At 38.1% G+C, this 18050-nt stretch overlaps 1 protein-coding gene across 1 annotated transcript in view; it reads left to right on the plus strand.

Annotated features, from left to right (window-relative positions):
- Positions 1-18050, plus strand: part of ADAMTSL1 (ADAMTS like 1) — a gene marked incomplete at its 5' end in the record, with an annotated part of 912424 nt that overhangs the window by 647508 nt on the left and 246866 nt on the right. Inside the window, 2 exons of the mRNA XM_077765085.1 lie at positions 4687-4813; positions 16524-16598. Coding sequence (XP_077621211.1) covers positions 4687-4813; positions 16524-16598 — 202 coding nt within the window. The remainder of the gene's footprint in view (positions 1-4686; positions 4814-16523; positions 16599-18050) is intronic.

The raw sequence follows: 18050 nt of genomic DNA on the forward strand, positions 1-18050 counted from the left end.
GAGTGGTCACTATCTCACTTTAATGTTTTGTCCAGAATGGGGTGGGTCTGGGAACTCAGTGACCTGAACATTGCCTTCCATGACATTTCACTAATAATGAGCATAGGTGCACTTGGGAAATAGTCTGTTAAAAATTCTAGCCCTTTACTGTAATTCTTATGTCTGCATCAGGAAAGAGACTTAAGTTAGACCTGTAGTTGTCACTTATGATGTGTCTGTTCTTCTGTGTACACAGAAACAAACAAGCACACATATACACATATTGTGCATTTTTGTCTATGTGTGTGCTATCAATGACTGCTGTCTAAAGCTGCCTGTCTGTAACTTACAATACAACCTTCATTAACAAACCATTAAGTTTGCTCTGTGTCTCATTCATTCACCAGCATTCACTGTGTGTGTCAAATGTCAAACCCTGTACCATACAGCAGAAGCACAAAGATTATTGAAACACAGCCTCTCAAATAGCCCATAATTTGGTATGGAAACAAACAGATTAATAGATTAAGCTCAATATAAGTTATACAACTACTTGAATTGGGCGTATATAAAAGAAACCCCAAAGTAATAATGGCTTATGCACATAAAGGATTTACTCTCTCACAAAAAAAGAGGTCATCGCGTGATCAGTCCAAGGGGAGTTCAAGAACCAAGCTCTTACTTTCTGTTCTGCTATCCTTACTGCAAGGCTTCCATTCTCAGGATTGTCTCATTTTTTGAGATAACAACTGGAGCCAAAAGGAAGACAGGAGAGTGTTAAACAAGGGCAAGAGGGGCCATCTAAGTCAGCTCTTTTTTTTTTTTTTAAGTTTTTAAATGTTTATTCATTTTTAAAAGAGAGTACACACAAGAGAGAGCACAAGCTGGGGAGGGGCAGAGAGAGAGAGAGAGAGAGAGAGAGATGCAGAATCAGAAGCAGGCTCCAGGCTTTGAGCTGTCAGCACAGAGCCTGATGCAGGGCTTGAACTCATGAATCATGAGATCATGACCTGAGCCTAAGTCAGAAGCCTAACTGACTGAGCCACCCAGGTGCCCTAATCAGCTTCCCCGAAGAGGTCTTCCCAGAAGTCTCACACAACCCTTCCACTTTTATTTTACTAATTACAAGCTAGTTGCAAAGCCAATGAAAAGTGTATTCTCCTAACCTGATATATTGCAACCCCAAATTGAAGTTCTGTTACTGAGAAAAAGAAGGAAGATTGATATTGGGTGGCAACCAGTAATCTCTGCCACGTGGAGTTATGAACAAATGTCCAAGGATGCATAGAGGAATGAAGCCATTAACTCTGGAACCTAGAAAAAGCTTTTCTGAGGAGAAGACACTTAATTTGAGATTTGAAGGATGAATAGGAGTCTGCTAAATAAAGAACTGGAGAAGAGCACTCTAGGCAGAAATAGTAGTATGTGCAAAGGCACAGAGAGATCTGTCATTATAACTGCCAAATAAGCTCATTTCTGTATATTTCTTTTTTCTCTGTTATTAATGATAGCTCTCAGAGTAACAGTTTAACTGATTTTTAATTAACAGTTATTCCAGATCAACAGATTGAGACAGACTGAGATATGTCAATAATGATTTTTTTTTGGATGTAACTGCAAACAGCTTTCTACTTGGACCAAAATAAGAACATTTTATCTGATGATAAAGTATTCTATGCTTTAAAAACAATTGAGTTAGAATATTTTGGCACCTTAAAAAGGAATTGATATAAAGTGGGGAAAAGTGTGTGAGGGAGATGTTTGTCTTTTCAATTCTGAAGTTAAACATAGCCCAGTTAGAACTCACTTGGTTCATATTCTGAGGTCCATAAACCCACATCGAGGGCACAAAGTTGGTAGTCTGCCCAAGTTAGCCTTAAAGAATGTCATCTTCTATTTAGCTGTTCCTAATAGACTGCTACTTTGGATCTGTGAAGCTGGATTGTTCTTTTCTTAAAATAGCTTTGGAGCCATAAGAAATCTTTAGGATTAGAGAGAGATTTTCATGGTAATTTCCTATTTGGTTCTTTAGATACATCAGAGACCATTAACATTTTTCCAGAGAAAGTTACATACTTTGAGAAACCTGAAATTTATTTAATTTAAAGAGTAAACCCAGTAATTTTTGAGAGTGTAAATTCCCATGCCCACTGCCTATCACCCTTCCATAGTGCTGAGTATTTTGTAAAATTATGGCCATCTCTTTCCAACCCTAAGGAACAACAAATGAATCAATGGTTCTTTGAATACTGCCTAAATAAAGATTGCCATGTTCTTCCAAAGGATTCAGCCCTACTAAGACAATCAGATGGTTTAATCTTTGGACATGTTTTGCCAACTTTGGTTTTGGATTACTTTCTTATTAGCTAGTATCTGCACGTGACTAACATATGCAGTGAACTGGGGCGCCTGGGTGGCTTAGTCGGTTAAGTGTCCGATTTTCGCTTAGGTCATGATCTCGCGGTTCATGGGTTCGAGCCCTGCGTCGGGCTCTCTGCTGACAGCCAGCTCAGAGCCTGGAGCCTGTTTCAGTCTGTGACTCCCTCTCTCTCTGACCCTCCCCTGCTCACACTGTCTCTCTCTCTCTCTCCTAGAAATAAATAAAAACATTTAAAAAAAAACATATGCAGTGAACCTCACAGCAACACTTCCCTTTGTCTAGTTAACTCTAGCATCTCGCTCATATCTCAGCTCAAAAGACTCTTCTTCAGGAAAATCTCTGGCTTCTCTAACTAGATCAAAGTCTCCATATTTGATGTTCTTAGGGTATCATGTATCTGTGCTTTATAAGTTTGTGTCATGATTATCATTTTACAGTTTGTGTATGTGACGATTTGAGTAATACGTGCCCTCACTACTAGTCTCTAAGTTCCATGGGGGGTAGGCCCTTCTGTGCTTAAATTCACCATTGGATTTTGCTCCTATCGCAGTGCCTGGCTCGTAGTAGATCTTGATCATTGTTGGCTAAATGATTAAATGATTGGTGGGGGGCAGGGTGGAGATAGTAAATAAGTTACTTCTGCTGCACTCGCATTTCGCACTGTGCTCAGAATACAAGTGAATGCAGAATTACTCAGCTCCTATGTGGATTCATCTACAGAAAAATTTTGAAAATAATTTTACTGCAGCTCCATAGAAACATATCAATGAAGTCAGGCCAGTGTGTGCCGCCTCTGCATGGATGATCCTTGGTTGAATCCTGAAGTGACTTCACTGCAACCTGTGAACATATTGAGGTGAATTGCAGCCTGACCACAATGAACCCCTAGGACAGAGCCAAACCACCTTTGCTCCCCACATAATGCTGGGCAGTATGTTTTCCTGACAATTTTGTATTTCAAAACAATGTACAATTGTTGAAGGAGTTACTGCTTTGTCATCTATTCTAAAAGATGCCTGTATGCCTGTGTGAAAAAATACACATTACCACATTTTAAAATGTAGCACATACATAATGCATTGCTAAATAATTGTATTTCTCAAACCTTTGCCTAAACATGTGTTTGCAATTATTAATTAAAGGTACAAAAAGAGAAATCAAGCCTCAGAGAAAGGTCATATTAACAGTCAGATATTTGAAAGATAAAACGGATTGTGGAGACTTTCTGGAGAGAAGCCCCTTCCAATGTCTCTACAGTTTCATTTTATTTTTGTCAAAGACAATAGTTGAAGTCATTTGGAAGTGGATTCAGTCTTTTGATATATAAGAGATACAACCTGATACTGTTTGGATTTGAATTTTTTAACTCGAATACTGGAAAGGAAAGAATAAAAGTACAGAAGAGTTTGCCCGTATACTTGATAAGTGCTTATGATTTTGGTAAGCCTTATTTGGACTAAGTTTAAATGTTTTGTTAGATGTGTTTAGAACTCAGCTACTCATTAGCAAAGTAACCTTGGCAAGATATATGGCTTCAGCTATAAAATAGAGAGATACCTCGCATAATTGTTCTCAGAAGTAACAAGATATTTGTGCCTGGTACAGGACATGGCCAGGCACAAAGGGCCTCAGTATTAGTTATCTCTGCTGCCTACCACATCAACCCTCCTCTCCTACCACACACACATACAATGATCTTGCTCTATCAGCTGATTCTGTGATTGATTCGCTTGGTTGAAGTGCTATAGAAAAGGAAGCATTTTCTTTATCATTCAGCAAAAATCTATTAAGGGCTTATAGTTTGCCAAGCACTATTCTAGTTGCTTGGAATACATCAGTGTACTCCAATGGACCCAACATACAAAGCTCCTGCCCTTACACTGCTTTACAGTCTAAGGAACATATGGAACATGAAAATAATTGATGACATTTTCCTGCTACAGTTACTTCATGATTGTATTTTTGTCATTTTAGTGAATCATAATTATTGACAGTGGGAATGACTTTTTAAATTAACTCTATATAATCAATAGTTGAAGATTTCCTCTCCTCCTCACCTTTCCCCTTGCCTCCTTCCGATCTCTTTCCCTCTGTCTCTTTCTCTCTCCCCACCCTTGTGTTTATATATTTAAACTGTGAAAACATCTTTACCTATTTTCTTCCTTAGCTTGATTGAAATTCCAGCTGAATTCATTCCCGTTTATGGGAAGCATGTTTTATGCTTCCTCAAAAGTGAAGGGAGAATCATTTAGTGGTTGATGATGGGCCTCACAATGGATCCCTACAGTAACCACCTGGTTGAATTATACATCTCTCTTTCCTGTTAGATTGTTGGCTGTGATCACCAGCTGGGAAGCACCATGAAGGAAGATAACTGTGGAGTCTGCAACGGAGATGGGTCCACCTGCCGACTGGTCCGAGGGCAATATAAATCCCAGCTCTCCTCAGCCAAATGTAAGATACTACAGACATGGGGCAATCTTTGGGTTTGTTGGCTAATTAATCTCCCCTGGTTTAATACTGGCTCTCCTCAGCATCTAGGGAATAACATCACCAACAAAATGAGGATGAACCTGAAAATACTTTAGAAAGCTTTATGGTCCTGCTTTGTGTATTACTGTAGGTAGACCAAGTCAGGTAACCCATTGCAACCTCAAGGAGGAAATTTCTCCTTTGTGGCGCAGCAGGAGTGAGCTACATGTGAATTAGGATACACTCTATTTACAAACGTAGACATGCAGTTTGCTGCCCAACATGAGGATGGACTGTATCCAAGCCTCTGTCTGATACGTAGCCTGGTGTGCCTGGTAGAATACAGCAGGGAGAGTGTGCAGACCTAAACAAATCCACTTTTACCACTGGGAAATCACAATGTCTTCCTTTAAAAATGACCTTGGATTGGTGGTGATCACAGGTTCTTTCAGGATTAATATTGGCCAGCGATTATGTGAAGCCATTTATTGGCTCTTGCGTCTTAATCTTTCTATACAGGCACAGTAAATGTATGGTTATTATAAAATATGCACTGAGAATTCTGCATGATCATCTCATTTTATCCTTATAACAACCATATAGCAAAGTGTTGCTTATTCTTAGGTTATGAATAAGATAGCTGCAACTTAGACAGATTATGTGACTTGCCTAGAGTCACACAACTATAAAGTAGTAAAGTCAATATTCAAGCCCAGAGTCCGATTCCAGACCCTAAGCACTTACTCATTCTGCTGGACTGTCCCACAACCTGCTGACTGTTTCTATGGTGGGACATTTGAAGGCAATTAGATGGATCAAGGCAAGGTACCTCAGATGTCTGCCCAGCTGGGTCTCTCTAGGGTAGATGGTATACATTCTCATGATACCTATGGTAACAACAATCCAGATCACACAACAATCCAGATCATTTTACAATACAATGTCCTCTGTGACAGTCACTGCTTTAGGTACTGCATCAGATATAGCTAGAAATAAGGCAGCTCTTGGAGTACCTGGGTGGCTTAGGTGGTTAAGCATCCAACTCTTGATTTTGGCTCAGGTCATGATCTCACAGTTCGTGAGACTGAGCCCTGCATCAGGTTCTGTGCTGACAGCATGGAGCCTGCTTACGATTCTCTCTTTGTCTCTCTCTCTCTCTCAAAATAAATAAATAAACATTTTTAAAAAAGAAATAAAGCATCTCTTGAACTCTAAGACATATATTTGTAGAATAATCTGACCTTGTTTGATATACTGTCTCCAGATTTTGACATTATTCAGAATCCTTTAACAATTCTTTGATGAATATCTTTGCGTATGTCGCCCCTGGCTTGGGAACTGAGAAGGAATATCTTTACTGAATGTGGTTTTGTTCTCTCTGCTTGTTGACTAGCTGGGAAAAAAACAATTGACATTTAGTGGGGTCTGTGGCTTTAAATGGACTTGTAGGTCAAGAAGAAAAGGCAGTGTGTGCTAAAGAATTATTCCCAGAAGTCAGGAAAAGACTAGGGACTTTTAAACACCAGAAGCATTGAAAGTACCAGCTTAGGGAACTCTACATTGTAACACTCCTGCAGGCAGTGAAAAATGTGAATCTGTGGGGGAGAGAGACTCTGGCAGAGAGAATGAAGGATGAGGTAAGTTAGACATTGATATAGTACATTCAGGTGAGTTTTTTCTCTCTCTCGTATGTTGGTAGCTTCTTCCTATAAGATGAAAAATTAAAGAATTTGGAAGATGAAAACCAGAGTCTATCTGGTATAATTCTTTTGTAAATCTCTGAAGTCATGGAGGGATATTTGAAGGAGGGGGAGAAGCTACATTTTAAAAGTCACTTGTATAGAAAACCAACCCTAGAAGAGTTAAAATCTTTCTAATTATTTGTGTCATGTAATTGAATCAATGCTCATTATCTAGGAATCTAGGAGTTTCTGCTAGGTGCAAAAAAAGGAGATGGCTCACTTTTGTGCAGTAACTGCTGTAAAGCAGGGGTAGGGGTAGGGAATCTTCTCTCCATACCCATTCGTGACCTCTGCCTAAACACTCTGCCTGGATAGATAGTCCTCTTACCCTCCTGGGGCCTGAATCACTGGAACAATGTGGAGAAGCTCTGAAAGAACAAACTGAAGCAAACTAAGAGCCATAAGTCACCCCTGGGTATGCAAATAGATACTTCAACGAAAAGTGCTAAATTCACGACTAAGAAGGAGGTAAATTATATAATACACAACCTGATGATTATCCATAATGGCAAAATGCAATTGATTCATTTACCCGAGCACTGATGATGCCTCATGACAACATGATTTATCTGAGTAAAGCCCAACATATGCATGGACCTCACCACAATGTGTAGCAGATGCTGAACAAACTGCCTCATTTATGTTTTCCCCACCCCAGAAGAACCTTCCACCCTATATTTACAGACTACGAGTGACCCACAGGCAGGGAAGATTAGGCTGCTCTGTGGGGCCCAGTGTGCTGGCCAGGTGAGCGGTTCTCCACCCGTGAAGGCCTGGGGGAGCTGGGCCAGGTCTCTCCCCTGCACTCTGCCAAAACGCACTGTAAGCCAGCCACATGCTCTTTTCGAACTCCTAGCACTCGGATTCCCCACATTGAACTCATTTTCTTCTGAACTTATGTCCAAGATTTTTTTCAATGTTATCAGGCCTTGGGGGAACAAAGAGAAAACAGAAGAGTGGAGAAAGACCATGGTGGGAAGAGCCAGGAGGAAAAAAGAAAAGTAGGAGAGACTTATCCAATGGTTGCCATTTCCTGGCAAATAAGAAAGAAACCATCTTTGTATCGAAAGACATTCTAATTGCCTAATAAAAATACAGACAAGAAAGAGAGATCAAGGCGCATTTTCCCCTTTTTTAAAGGCAAAGGTTGCCCGCTGATAGCATTCAGTCTTTCCATTTTTGCTGGTCACTTCTTTTCAACTTCCCCAGCCCAACAAAAAAAAGAATACATTTAACTAACATTAACTTTTGATTCTTGAAATTAAAGGCTCACTTTTTTTTGCAAATTGTATTGGCTTGTGCCCTGTTACATATTTTCCAAGTGTATGCAATATATACTTAGAACTAAAGCCAGCCTATTTGCTATCAATTTAATATCTCCAGCTTTGCAAACCTCTCATATGAATTGGTGTGCTTTGAAATCCCCTGGATATCCTAAGGCTCCTGAGGGACAGACAGAAAAAAAACAACAACAGACAAAACAAATAACTAAATAAAATGTGTATATGTCCTATGGTGGCAGGAGTCTTGAAAAAAAGTAAAACAGGGAAGAACAGGAGATAGGAATGGGCTGCCAGCCAAGGGTGTTAGAGAGAGTTCCAATACTAAATACCTTAGTAAGGAAAAAACTCACTAATAAGGTGGCATCTGAACCAGGATCCGAGGTCATCATGCAAAAGTCAAGGGAAAGAGGTTTCCAGACATAGAGAAAAGCAAGTACAAAGGTCCTGAGGTCGACAAATCCCCAGCATATTTCTGAAAGTGTAAAAAAGCTAATGTGACTATAATAAAGTAAGTTTAAAGAATACTAGAGGAAATAATGAAAGCAGCAGGGTTGTGAGACAGGCTGAAAAACAGCACAGATATTGTAGGATTTTGTAAGGATGGTGGCTTTTAGTCAGAAGGAGATGAGAATTAACAAGAAGATTTTGAGCAGAGGAATGGCTTGCTTTATTTTTAAAAGCATTTCTGTCTACTGTGTTCTGAATATACTGCCGTTGGCCCAACTATGGCAGTAAGCAAAGTAGTCGGGAGGCTGGTAAAATAAGCCAGCCCTGGAATGATGACAGCTTAGACCATGGTAGCAGTGATAGAGGTGATAAGAAGTGATTTGATTCTGAATATGCTTCATTTCTTTGAATCTGACATATCACTGATTAAAAGATGTGCCAATATTTTATGTACTGCAAGAAAGAAAATTAAGAAACTATGACACAATGCCTCCTGACAACTTAGGGTTTTTATTTGATAGTTCTTAAACAATCTACTTTAGATTTAATTTTTTTTAACATTTTAAAAAATTATTTCAGAGAGAAGTGGGAGAGGGGAGAGGGAAAGAGAGATTCTTTTTTTTTTTTTTTTTTTTTTTTTTTTGGTTTTTTTTTTTTTTTNCTTAGGCTCGGAAAGAGAGAGATTCTTAAGCAGGCTCCAAACTCAGCACAGAGCCTGACTGGAGGCTCAGTCCCACAACCCTGGCATCATGACCTGAGCCAAAGTCAAGAGTCAGACATTCAACTGACTGAGCCACCCAGGCGCCTTGAGATCTGGATTTTTTAAAACGATGTATTACTCATACATACCGAAAACCTGAAATAAATTAATAAATTGGTAAAGCTGAAATAAAACTTTTTCTCAAATTTAAATTTCTTTTTAATCATTTTGGACTCAATTGCCAAAAGTCATGGGGGTACTTGTAATACAGTATTTAAAAAATTTTTTTAATGTTTATTTATTTTTGAGACAGAGAGAGACAGAACTTGAGGTGGGGAGGGGCAGAGAGAGAGAGAGAGACAGAATCTGAAACAGGCTCCAGGCTCTGAGGTGTCAGCACAGAGCCCGATGCGGAGCTCGAACCCATGAACTGTGAGATCATGAACTGAGCTGAAGTCAGATGTTTAACTGACTGGGCCACCCAGGTGCCTCAATTCAGCATTTTTAAAGAGTCCACAAAAGAAGTAAAATCCATTGGTACTGGACTCTTTATTTTTTTTAACCAGCTGTATTGAGGTATAAATGACATACAATAAACTAGATATTTTAAGTGTTCAACTTTATGCTTACATCTGTGAAGCCATCTCCGTGGTCAAGCTCATAAATGTATCCTTCATCCCCTAAATTTTCTTATACCCCTTGTACTTCTTCCCTTCTACTCTCCTGTCCCTGTCCCCTGGCAACCATTGGTCTTCTTTTTGTCACTATAGATTTAGTTGCATTTCATATAAATGGAATTATACAATATATGCTATTTTCCAGATGGCTTCTTTCATTCACCATAATTATTTTGAGATTCATTAATGTTGTAGCATACATCAGTAGTTTATTTTATTTTATTGATGTATAGTAATTTAATTGATGTGCAGTTTGTTTATCCATTCACCTGTCGACAGACAGTTGGGTTGTTAACTCTATAAATTGGTATGTGCGGGATTTAGCCTATGAGTATTTCACGGCTACTCATTTCTTTAGGTCTTTTTTTTTTCATTCCTTCCATCAGCCTTTATTGGTTTTCAGCTTGCACATCTATATTTAGTTAAATTTGTACCTCTTTGAATTTTTTTTTGCCCTATTGCATTAGTATTTTATTTCAATTTCCAATTGTATATTGCTAGTTTATTTTTGTCTGTTGGCTGTGTATTTTGCAAACTTGCTAACTCGTTGCTAGTTCTGAGAGTTTTTGGTTTTCCTATATAAACAATCGCGTTGTTTTACAAATAAGGATAGTTTACTTCTTCCTTATCAAGTCATAAGCCACTTATTTATTTTTATGGCCTTATTGACCTGGCAGGGATGTTCAATATGATGTTAAATAGAAGAAGCAAGAATGGATATCCTTATCTCATTTCCAATCATAAGAGGGAAAGCGTTCAGTTTCTTGCCATTGAGTAGGGTTTTTTTTTTTAATTTTTTAAATGTTTTATTTATTTTTAAGAGAGAGATAGAGACAGCATGAGCAGGGGAGGGTCAGAGAGAGAGGGAGTCACAGAATCTGAAGACAGGCTACAGGCTCTGAGCTAGCTGTCAGCACAGAGCTCAACATGGGGCTCGAATGCACAAACTGTGAGATCATGACCTGAGCCGAAGTTGGAACCTTAACCGACTGAGCCACCCAGGTGCCCCTTGAGTAGGTTTTCTGAAGATACCATTTATCACACTGAGGAAGTTCTTTTGTCTTCCTAATTTGCTGCGAGTTGTTTTGATCGATGGATGTTGAATTTTGTCATGTTTTTTCTGCCTCAAATGATGTGATCATGTGGTTTTTCTTCCTTAGACTTATTGTAATGGGTAACATTAATTGATTTTCAAATAAAGAAGCAGCCTTGCTTTCCTGGGATAAACTCTGCTTGGCCATGGTATATTACCTTTATGTAGATCATTGGATTTGATTTGCCAATGTTTTGTTTGAGGGTTTTTTGCATCTCTGCTCATGAGAGATAGTTGTCTGTAGCATCCTTTTCTTACACCATCTTTGTCTGGTTTTGGTACCTCATACAATGAGTTGGGAAGTGATTTCTCTGTTTTTCAGAAAAGGTTGCATAGTGTTGATGTTATTTCTTCTTTAAATGCTTTGCATCATTCACCATTGAAATTCTCTGGGCCTAGAGGTAGGTAGGGGTGTGTGTGTGTGTGTGTGTGTGTGTGTGTGTGCGCGTGCGCGCGCGCACACACACGCGTGCTTAAGTTCCTGAAGATATGGAATAAAGTTATAGTAAATATTTTAATGCCTATCCTGTGTTTTGATGGATTGATTCTTCCCTTCAGTATGGGCTGTAATTTTTTGGCTCCTTTGCAAACCTGGTAATTTCTCACCTGATTCCAGATATTGCAAATTTTATCTTGTTGGATACTAGATATTTTTGTATTCCTATATGTGTTTTCGAGTTTTGTTCTGGAATCAGTGAAGTTATTTGGGATCAGTTTGATCCTTGGGGGTCTTAAAATTTGGTTGGCAAGACCAAGCCATGTTTGATTAGTGCTAATAGTCCCTTGCTACTAAAGCAAGACCTTTTGAATGTTCAGTGGCCCATGAATTATAAAGTTTTCTAGCCTGGCTAGTGGGACAAGATACTATTCCCAGCCCTATATACATGCCAGATACTCATCTCTATGAATCTTTTGTTCTGTTATTTCCCCAGCCTCAGGTAGCTTATTATACCCATGTCCTGATTAGCATGGTTATGCTGCTGGTTATCCAAAGACACTATTTTTCAGTATATAATATTATATATCATTAGTATGACATGTAAATATTTTTCCCAGTTTTATTGAGAAATGATTGACATATATCATTGTACAAGTTTGAGGTATACAGCATGATGGGAGAATGCTCTTAAATCTCCAGAATTGTCTCTGTGTCACTCTTTTCTCTCTGATAATCTGTCATTCAGACTCTAGCCACTGATCTTTTTTGATTCTCAGCTTTGTCTCCTAAGCTCAGGGAATCCTCGGGTATGGAATTCCCATCTCCTGAGCGGCAGCCTGGAAAGTCTTTCAAAGCAGTAAGCTGGGGTAATGTCAAGGCTCACCTATCTTGTTTCCTGATTCTCAGGGATTGCTGCCCTTATTTACCTGATATCCAGTGTCTTGAAAACCACAGTTTTATATTGTTTTCTGACTTTTTGGTTGTTTCCAGGCAGAAAATTAAGTTCGGGTGCTGTTATTCAATCTTGTCAGGAACCAGAAGTCTTTTTTTTTTTTTTTTTTTTTTGAGAAAGAGGTGGGTGGGGGGAGTTTGGGGCTCACCCAAAAGGAGGCTTATGCTTACCTGATGTGAAACTCAAACTCATGAACCATGAGATCATGACCTGAGCTGAAGTCAGATGCTCAACAACTGAGCCAGCCAGGCACCCAGTAACCAGAAGTTTTAATGCTGGGTTCTTAATTCAGGTTTGTAATTGTATAGAGCTTTCTGGCTTTTGACTGCACTCTGGCAGTGTTATTAAGTACTTCTGATTCCTCATCTCCCTACAAATCCCATAACTGTTTAGTTCCAAAAAACTAAGTGTGTTCCACTATTATCTTAAAATCTTCTTCCAAGCTGCTGACACCCTTTTTTGCAAGTTTGCTACTGATTGTTTTGGTATTAGCAACTGTGCAGGCAAAGGTAACTAAGGCAGGAATACTGCCTCGATGAGAAAGAATATAATGCACTGTTGATCATGGGATGGATTCTGATTTCACATATATTAAGATGTGGAAGGCTGTTCTTCTTAGAATCAATGAAATATGGTATTTTGACTCTTAGGGCAATAGGACTTTCTAATTGATTAGATAAAATATGAAGTCAAGGATGGCTCCAAAGATTTTGGCCTAGGCAACTGCAAGGATGAAATTCCCAACAGTCCAGCGGGACGCATCTTGTTTCCTGTGCTGGCTCTGTGTCTTCCATTGTGTAATTACTGATAACCTCAGGGGGGAATTTTGAAAGGCTTAAATGCTCAGCTTCACTTATTTTATTGGCTATATTTTAAGAGTAATAAAGTTGGCATGAAGATAAAAAAAAATATACTATTAAAACTTCCTTAAGATTGGAAGGCTACTACTATATATACAATTTCTATAGGTAGCCAACTGCTTTAACAATGACTCTTTTGTTAAAAAAAAAAAAAATGACCAGTCACATAAACTTACAGGGAAAACTCTTTAAAAACATAGATATATCAACAGGTCTAAAAATAAGGCAAATTCAAATATCAGAATAGGAAACTCTGCCTCTTCAAAAATTATCATTATCAGCTTTCTCTGATACAGCAATGAATCACAGAGAAAAATCCACATATGATAAGATTGAAAAAACAAATCAAAAATACTCTACAGAAGATGTGGAATACACATATAGCTATGATTTTTGAGGAAATGTTTTAGGTACAGTCTTTGAGAACAATTTTCTTGAGAAAGGGCGTTTGCAGCCCATAGTTGTGAAATGACAGCATTTATGATTTCCAGGGAAAGCTTAGCAATTTAATTGAGAAAGAGGTTATCTGATCTCTGAAGTAGGTCTTCTAGAACTGCTGATTAATAACCTAGAAATATGTCCTAAAGATTAGCATCATAGTTTTGTCAACAAAGCCAGAATAGATTAGGGCAGATGCACTTGATCATAGAGCAGTGTGCTTTTGTAGAAGAGGGCACCCAGATGAATCACTCACTGTGAATCACAGTGAGAGAGGATGTAGCCACTTGCCTCACCAGCCAAACCTAATGAATTGAACAGTAAGTAGGGAGGTGATGAAGCCAGACAAATATCTTAAACACCACTCTGTGCTCAGTACTGTAATAGATGCCAAATAGAAGAATTCCCTAAACCCAAATCATTGTGAATTTATCCTTCAACAAGACTATTACTAATAGATATACAACTCAAAGAGTGGCTTTGTATCAACATGCAACATATGCAATTAATTTTTTTCCTATCTTTTGTCAAATTAAGATCACCATTTCTTAAATTATATTTTGAGATGTATCAACCAGTGTTAATAGATAATAAATATAAAAACTTCCCTGGGTAAACACTGTGGGGACACACTGGATTAAATAGAACGAAATGAGGTTCTTTGGTTCAGGGCTTCTAAGAAATCCATGTGCTTTGTGAATTTCCATGAGCAGGGTATAGCATGTGGCAGCTTTCCAGAGTTTGTCTCAGGTCCCGCCTTCTGGGACCATTTTGTGGGGCTGCTGCTTTGCTTACCTTTTTCTCACTGAATCTCTGGTACCTAGCATGGGGCCTGACACTAGGAGACACTGAAAAAATATTTGTGGAATAAATAATGAATTTATTTCATTGCCTGATGAGCTTTCGGGTGTCCATCAGCCCTTTACAGAACCAAAGAAGAATAGACTATGTGTGACTCTTCATACCTCTTGTATCATGTGCTGCTGACTCTCAAGTTTGTGCCAGCTTGAGTTGCTCCCTAGTTCTCTTTGACGAGGCAAGTGCAGTCTCCGTCATAGCCTCTTCCCCCAACAACCCTCTGGGTTTCTCCCCTTTTTCCTTGGGGAGCATACAAAAGTTAACGTATCAGCCAGAAGCTGGGGTTAATGCCCCAGCATGTGGAATGTGAGTCGCTTCTCAGCAGAACAAGAGGGAGGCCGCCTGAGTTGTGTGTAGGTCAGAAGACTGCCGCTGAGCATTGCAGGGACGAACAGAAAGCTTCCCTTTTACTTGCACTTTATTTGACCTGTGGATAAACAAAGCCTTTCTATTTCCAGAAATCGCATTGTTTTAACTGCTTTGAGTTTCTTTTGTAAACTTAAAAATCCATGTCTTTATGCAAGGCATTTAAAGCTCTATGGGCCCAGACTGAACATTTTTTGTTCCTTTTCTATATTCCCCTTACGTGTTTTCTTTTTCTTATATGCCACAAACCCTTGGCTATCTGAAATTCAGCCTTTTCTTCAACAATGTATGACATTAAAAACAGCTAGAAGGTTGCAGTGTGAGTAGAATGTTCAATATGGTAGAGGGCTTGATAAATGTAACCTCTTTAGGAAAAGAATTGAGAGCACATGATTCGTCATTCTCATTCAACTAGCTATGTGTGGGACCTTGGAGGGTTTAAAAACATAGTAAAAATAAACAGTCTCTCAGTTCCTGTTCTTAAGGAGATTTGGAATAGAAGAAGGAAAGTAATATTTATAAAATGCCTCCTGTGTTCCATGCTATATATTGATATCAATATCAATATCTTTTCACAATAATATTATAAGGGAAGTGTCATTTTTCCGGTTTTACAAATGAGGAAACTAAGAATCAGAGAAATTAGAGAACTTCTGAGATCATTTACTGAAATCAAATTCTCTTAAAGACAATATGATGTTAAGTTTCAGAAAAATGGTACCTTTTCATATAACTCTTATGAAACTAAATTTTTCCAAAGAGTATGATAATATTTAATATTAGAAAAATACATGTGTAACAGAGAATCCCACAGAGCTTCTGAATATGCTGGTGAATTTAAAAATACCTACTTTCCCCCTTGTCTTCTGGAACGCTCTCCTATTTTTTCACCATGGGCTACTCATTATAGTTCTCAGAGACTTCATTTCTTCATCATAAAATGGGGATGGTAGCATCCCCTTTGCCTATGTTCCAAATTTTAGGTGAAGGTGTAAATAGTATAATTTAGGTGTAAGTGAAACTCTTCAGTGGCATGAAAATGTGAGGTATTGTTGTCACAAATGTCACAAGCAAGAATGTCTGTGGTGCATTTGCAGTGCATGTAATATACCTTTAGTTTTTTTTTAAAAAAAAATGTAGATTTGGGGACTGCTTCCAATGAATTGAGGCTCAATTTACAGATAGAGTGAAAGTGATCCATTTCTAAATTATCTGTGATTTAGCCAAAAAAAAATTCTTTTTTAACTTTCAGAGAGAGAGTATGTGGGGGGAAAGGTTCATAACCATTTCCGAGACACTCGCTATATATAGTATATATAGCTGTAGATAGCGTGAAGGATATTAAAGAAACAGAAGGCATGATTTCTTCCCAAATGTATTTAACAAATGCAAACAAATATATTTTCTCCTATTCATATGTGTCCTACTAATCCAAGATCATTGCTTTGCTAGAAAGAAATCTAGGTTTTGATATAATAAAGTCATTCTTTGGACATTAGAATTTATTTTCATTTTGTAATGTCCAAAGACATAGGAGAAATTTGGCAATGTAAAACTAGGTTATAAAATTAGAAATGAAAACTTACAAATTCATTTCTCAATCTATCAAATATATTAAGGCCATATCCACCTTAAGTTATCTAGTAACCAACTTCATTGGTGTATTTTATTTTGAAGAAAATGGAAATTTTCATTCCCAAATATTGGTGTTCATATCTCAAGCACTTAAAAACTTGTCATTTTGAGGAGTACATAAGTCAGTGCCTTTATATAGGAGCCAATCAATCATTGTGCATCAAATTATGTGCTTTAAAGATATTGCTTTGTTTCTCTCTAGTTGATGATACTGTGGTTGCTATTCCCTATGGAAGTAGACATATTCGCCTTGTCTTAAAAGGACCTGATCACTTGTGTAAGTAAACTCAGTTGCTTTCCTTTGGGTATTGACATTTTAGTCATTATTATTTTTTGTTCCCAGAAGAGATTAAAATACAGAAGTGCAAATCTTCCTACTCTATCATAATATGATATTCTGAGTGCTTCTGTTTATCTTTTGGCTGCCTGAGGAGATAGCAGAAACCTCAGGGTAATTATCTCTGACCACAGTCATCCTGAAAAACACAAAATAGATGCTCCCAGTAGGTTGTTCATGAGTTAAGCTCATGTTTATGTTTTTGTGCATATTATTTCTCATTCTCTTCTTCCTCTCCAATCAATCTCTTTTTCTTGCCTTGCTTTTTACCACTTCTTTCCAGCCTTCCCTCCCTCTCCTACATTCGTTCCTTTTCTTCCTTCCTTCCTGCCTTCCTGCCTTCCTGCCTTCCTTTCTTTTCTCATGTTCCATTACCTTATCAGTTCAGGGGAACATAGAAGCATCAAACAACCTTAGCCCTGGGGCATTTAAAGAAAAGCATTGTGGTATAACTAAACATCCCATGTATTAAAGACAATACAAAGCCTTTATATATTAAAGATAGCTATTGGGATTCAGGATGGAAGGGTAATCAAAACCCTAAAGATCAAGAGGTAGGATGGCTCTACTAGAATTTAGAAAGAACTGATATTCAGTGATGGCAAGGCAGGAGTACATATTCGTATCTTTTCTTTTTTGTTATTAGCATTTAGTATTATTTAAAAATAGACCTAAAATTACTAGCAGAATAGTAACAGGGAGGGCGTATAAAAGTTATATTATATTTTCTACAAAATTCGGTTTTACTGAAAGACTTCACCTCAGCTGGTCCTGTGAGCATTTCTGATCTCCACTGTGACTATCCCTGGATTCCTTAAGAACCATCTATCATCTTCTGTTCTTTCTCCCCTCCCACACACATGCCTATGAAACCAATTTAGGTAGCAAGCATTATCTTTTGGCAATTGGGTTATAAATGAAATCATTCCAGAAAGACAAACAAGAGGAAGATAAATTGGAGCCTGTGAAAGTTCAGAGAGTCTACTATAGTCTTTCTAAAAATAAAAATAAATACATTTCATGGGAGAGGCAGGATTTGAGGGGTCATGTGAAGGAAAGGAATAAGTAAGGTACAGTTCAGGCAAAGCCAAAAGATGCTGATAAGTCACCTTATATGGATCCAAGTTTTTTTTCTAACCCTGAACAACCCCCAAAAATATAGTATTCACATGTCAAGGGATGATATATGTGTGTACACTATCACCATTCAAATGATTTGCTTTTCCCCTGGAGAATTGGACAGAGGTAACTGCTCATGTAACAACCCCACTCAAAAATAGTATTTTTCTGAGCAGTGACAGGCCTGCTCAGAATAAAACATCCAGTCAGAGATCATCACCAAGTGGGAGACTGACTCCTCAATGCAGAAGAAAGAACCCAAAAGAATATATT

The sequence above is a fragment of the Crocuta crocuta genome, unplaced genomic scaffold (genome assembly GCF_008692635.1).
Source record: "Crocuta crocuta isolate KB4526 unplaced genomic scaffold, BGI_CrCroc_1.0 scaffold687, whole genome shotgun sequence".
Classification (NCBI taxonomy): domain Eukaryota; kingdom Metazoa; phylum Chordata; class Mammalia; order Carnivora; family Hyaenidae; genus Crocuta; species Crocuta crocuta.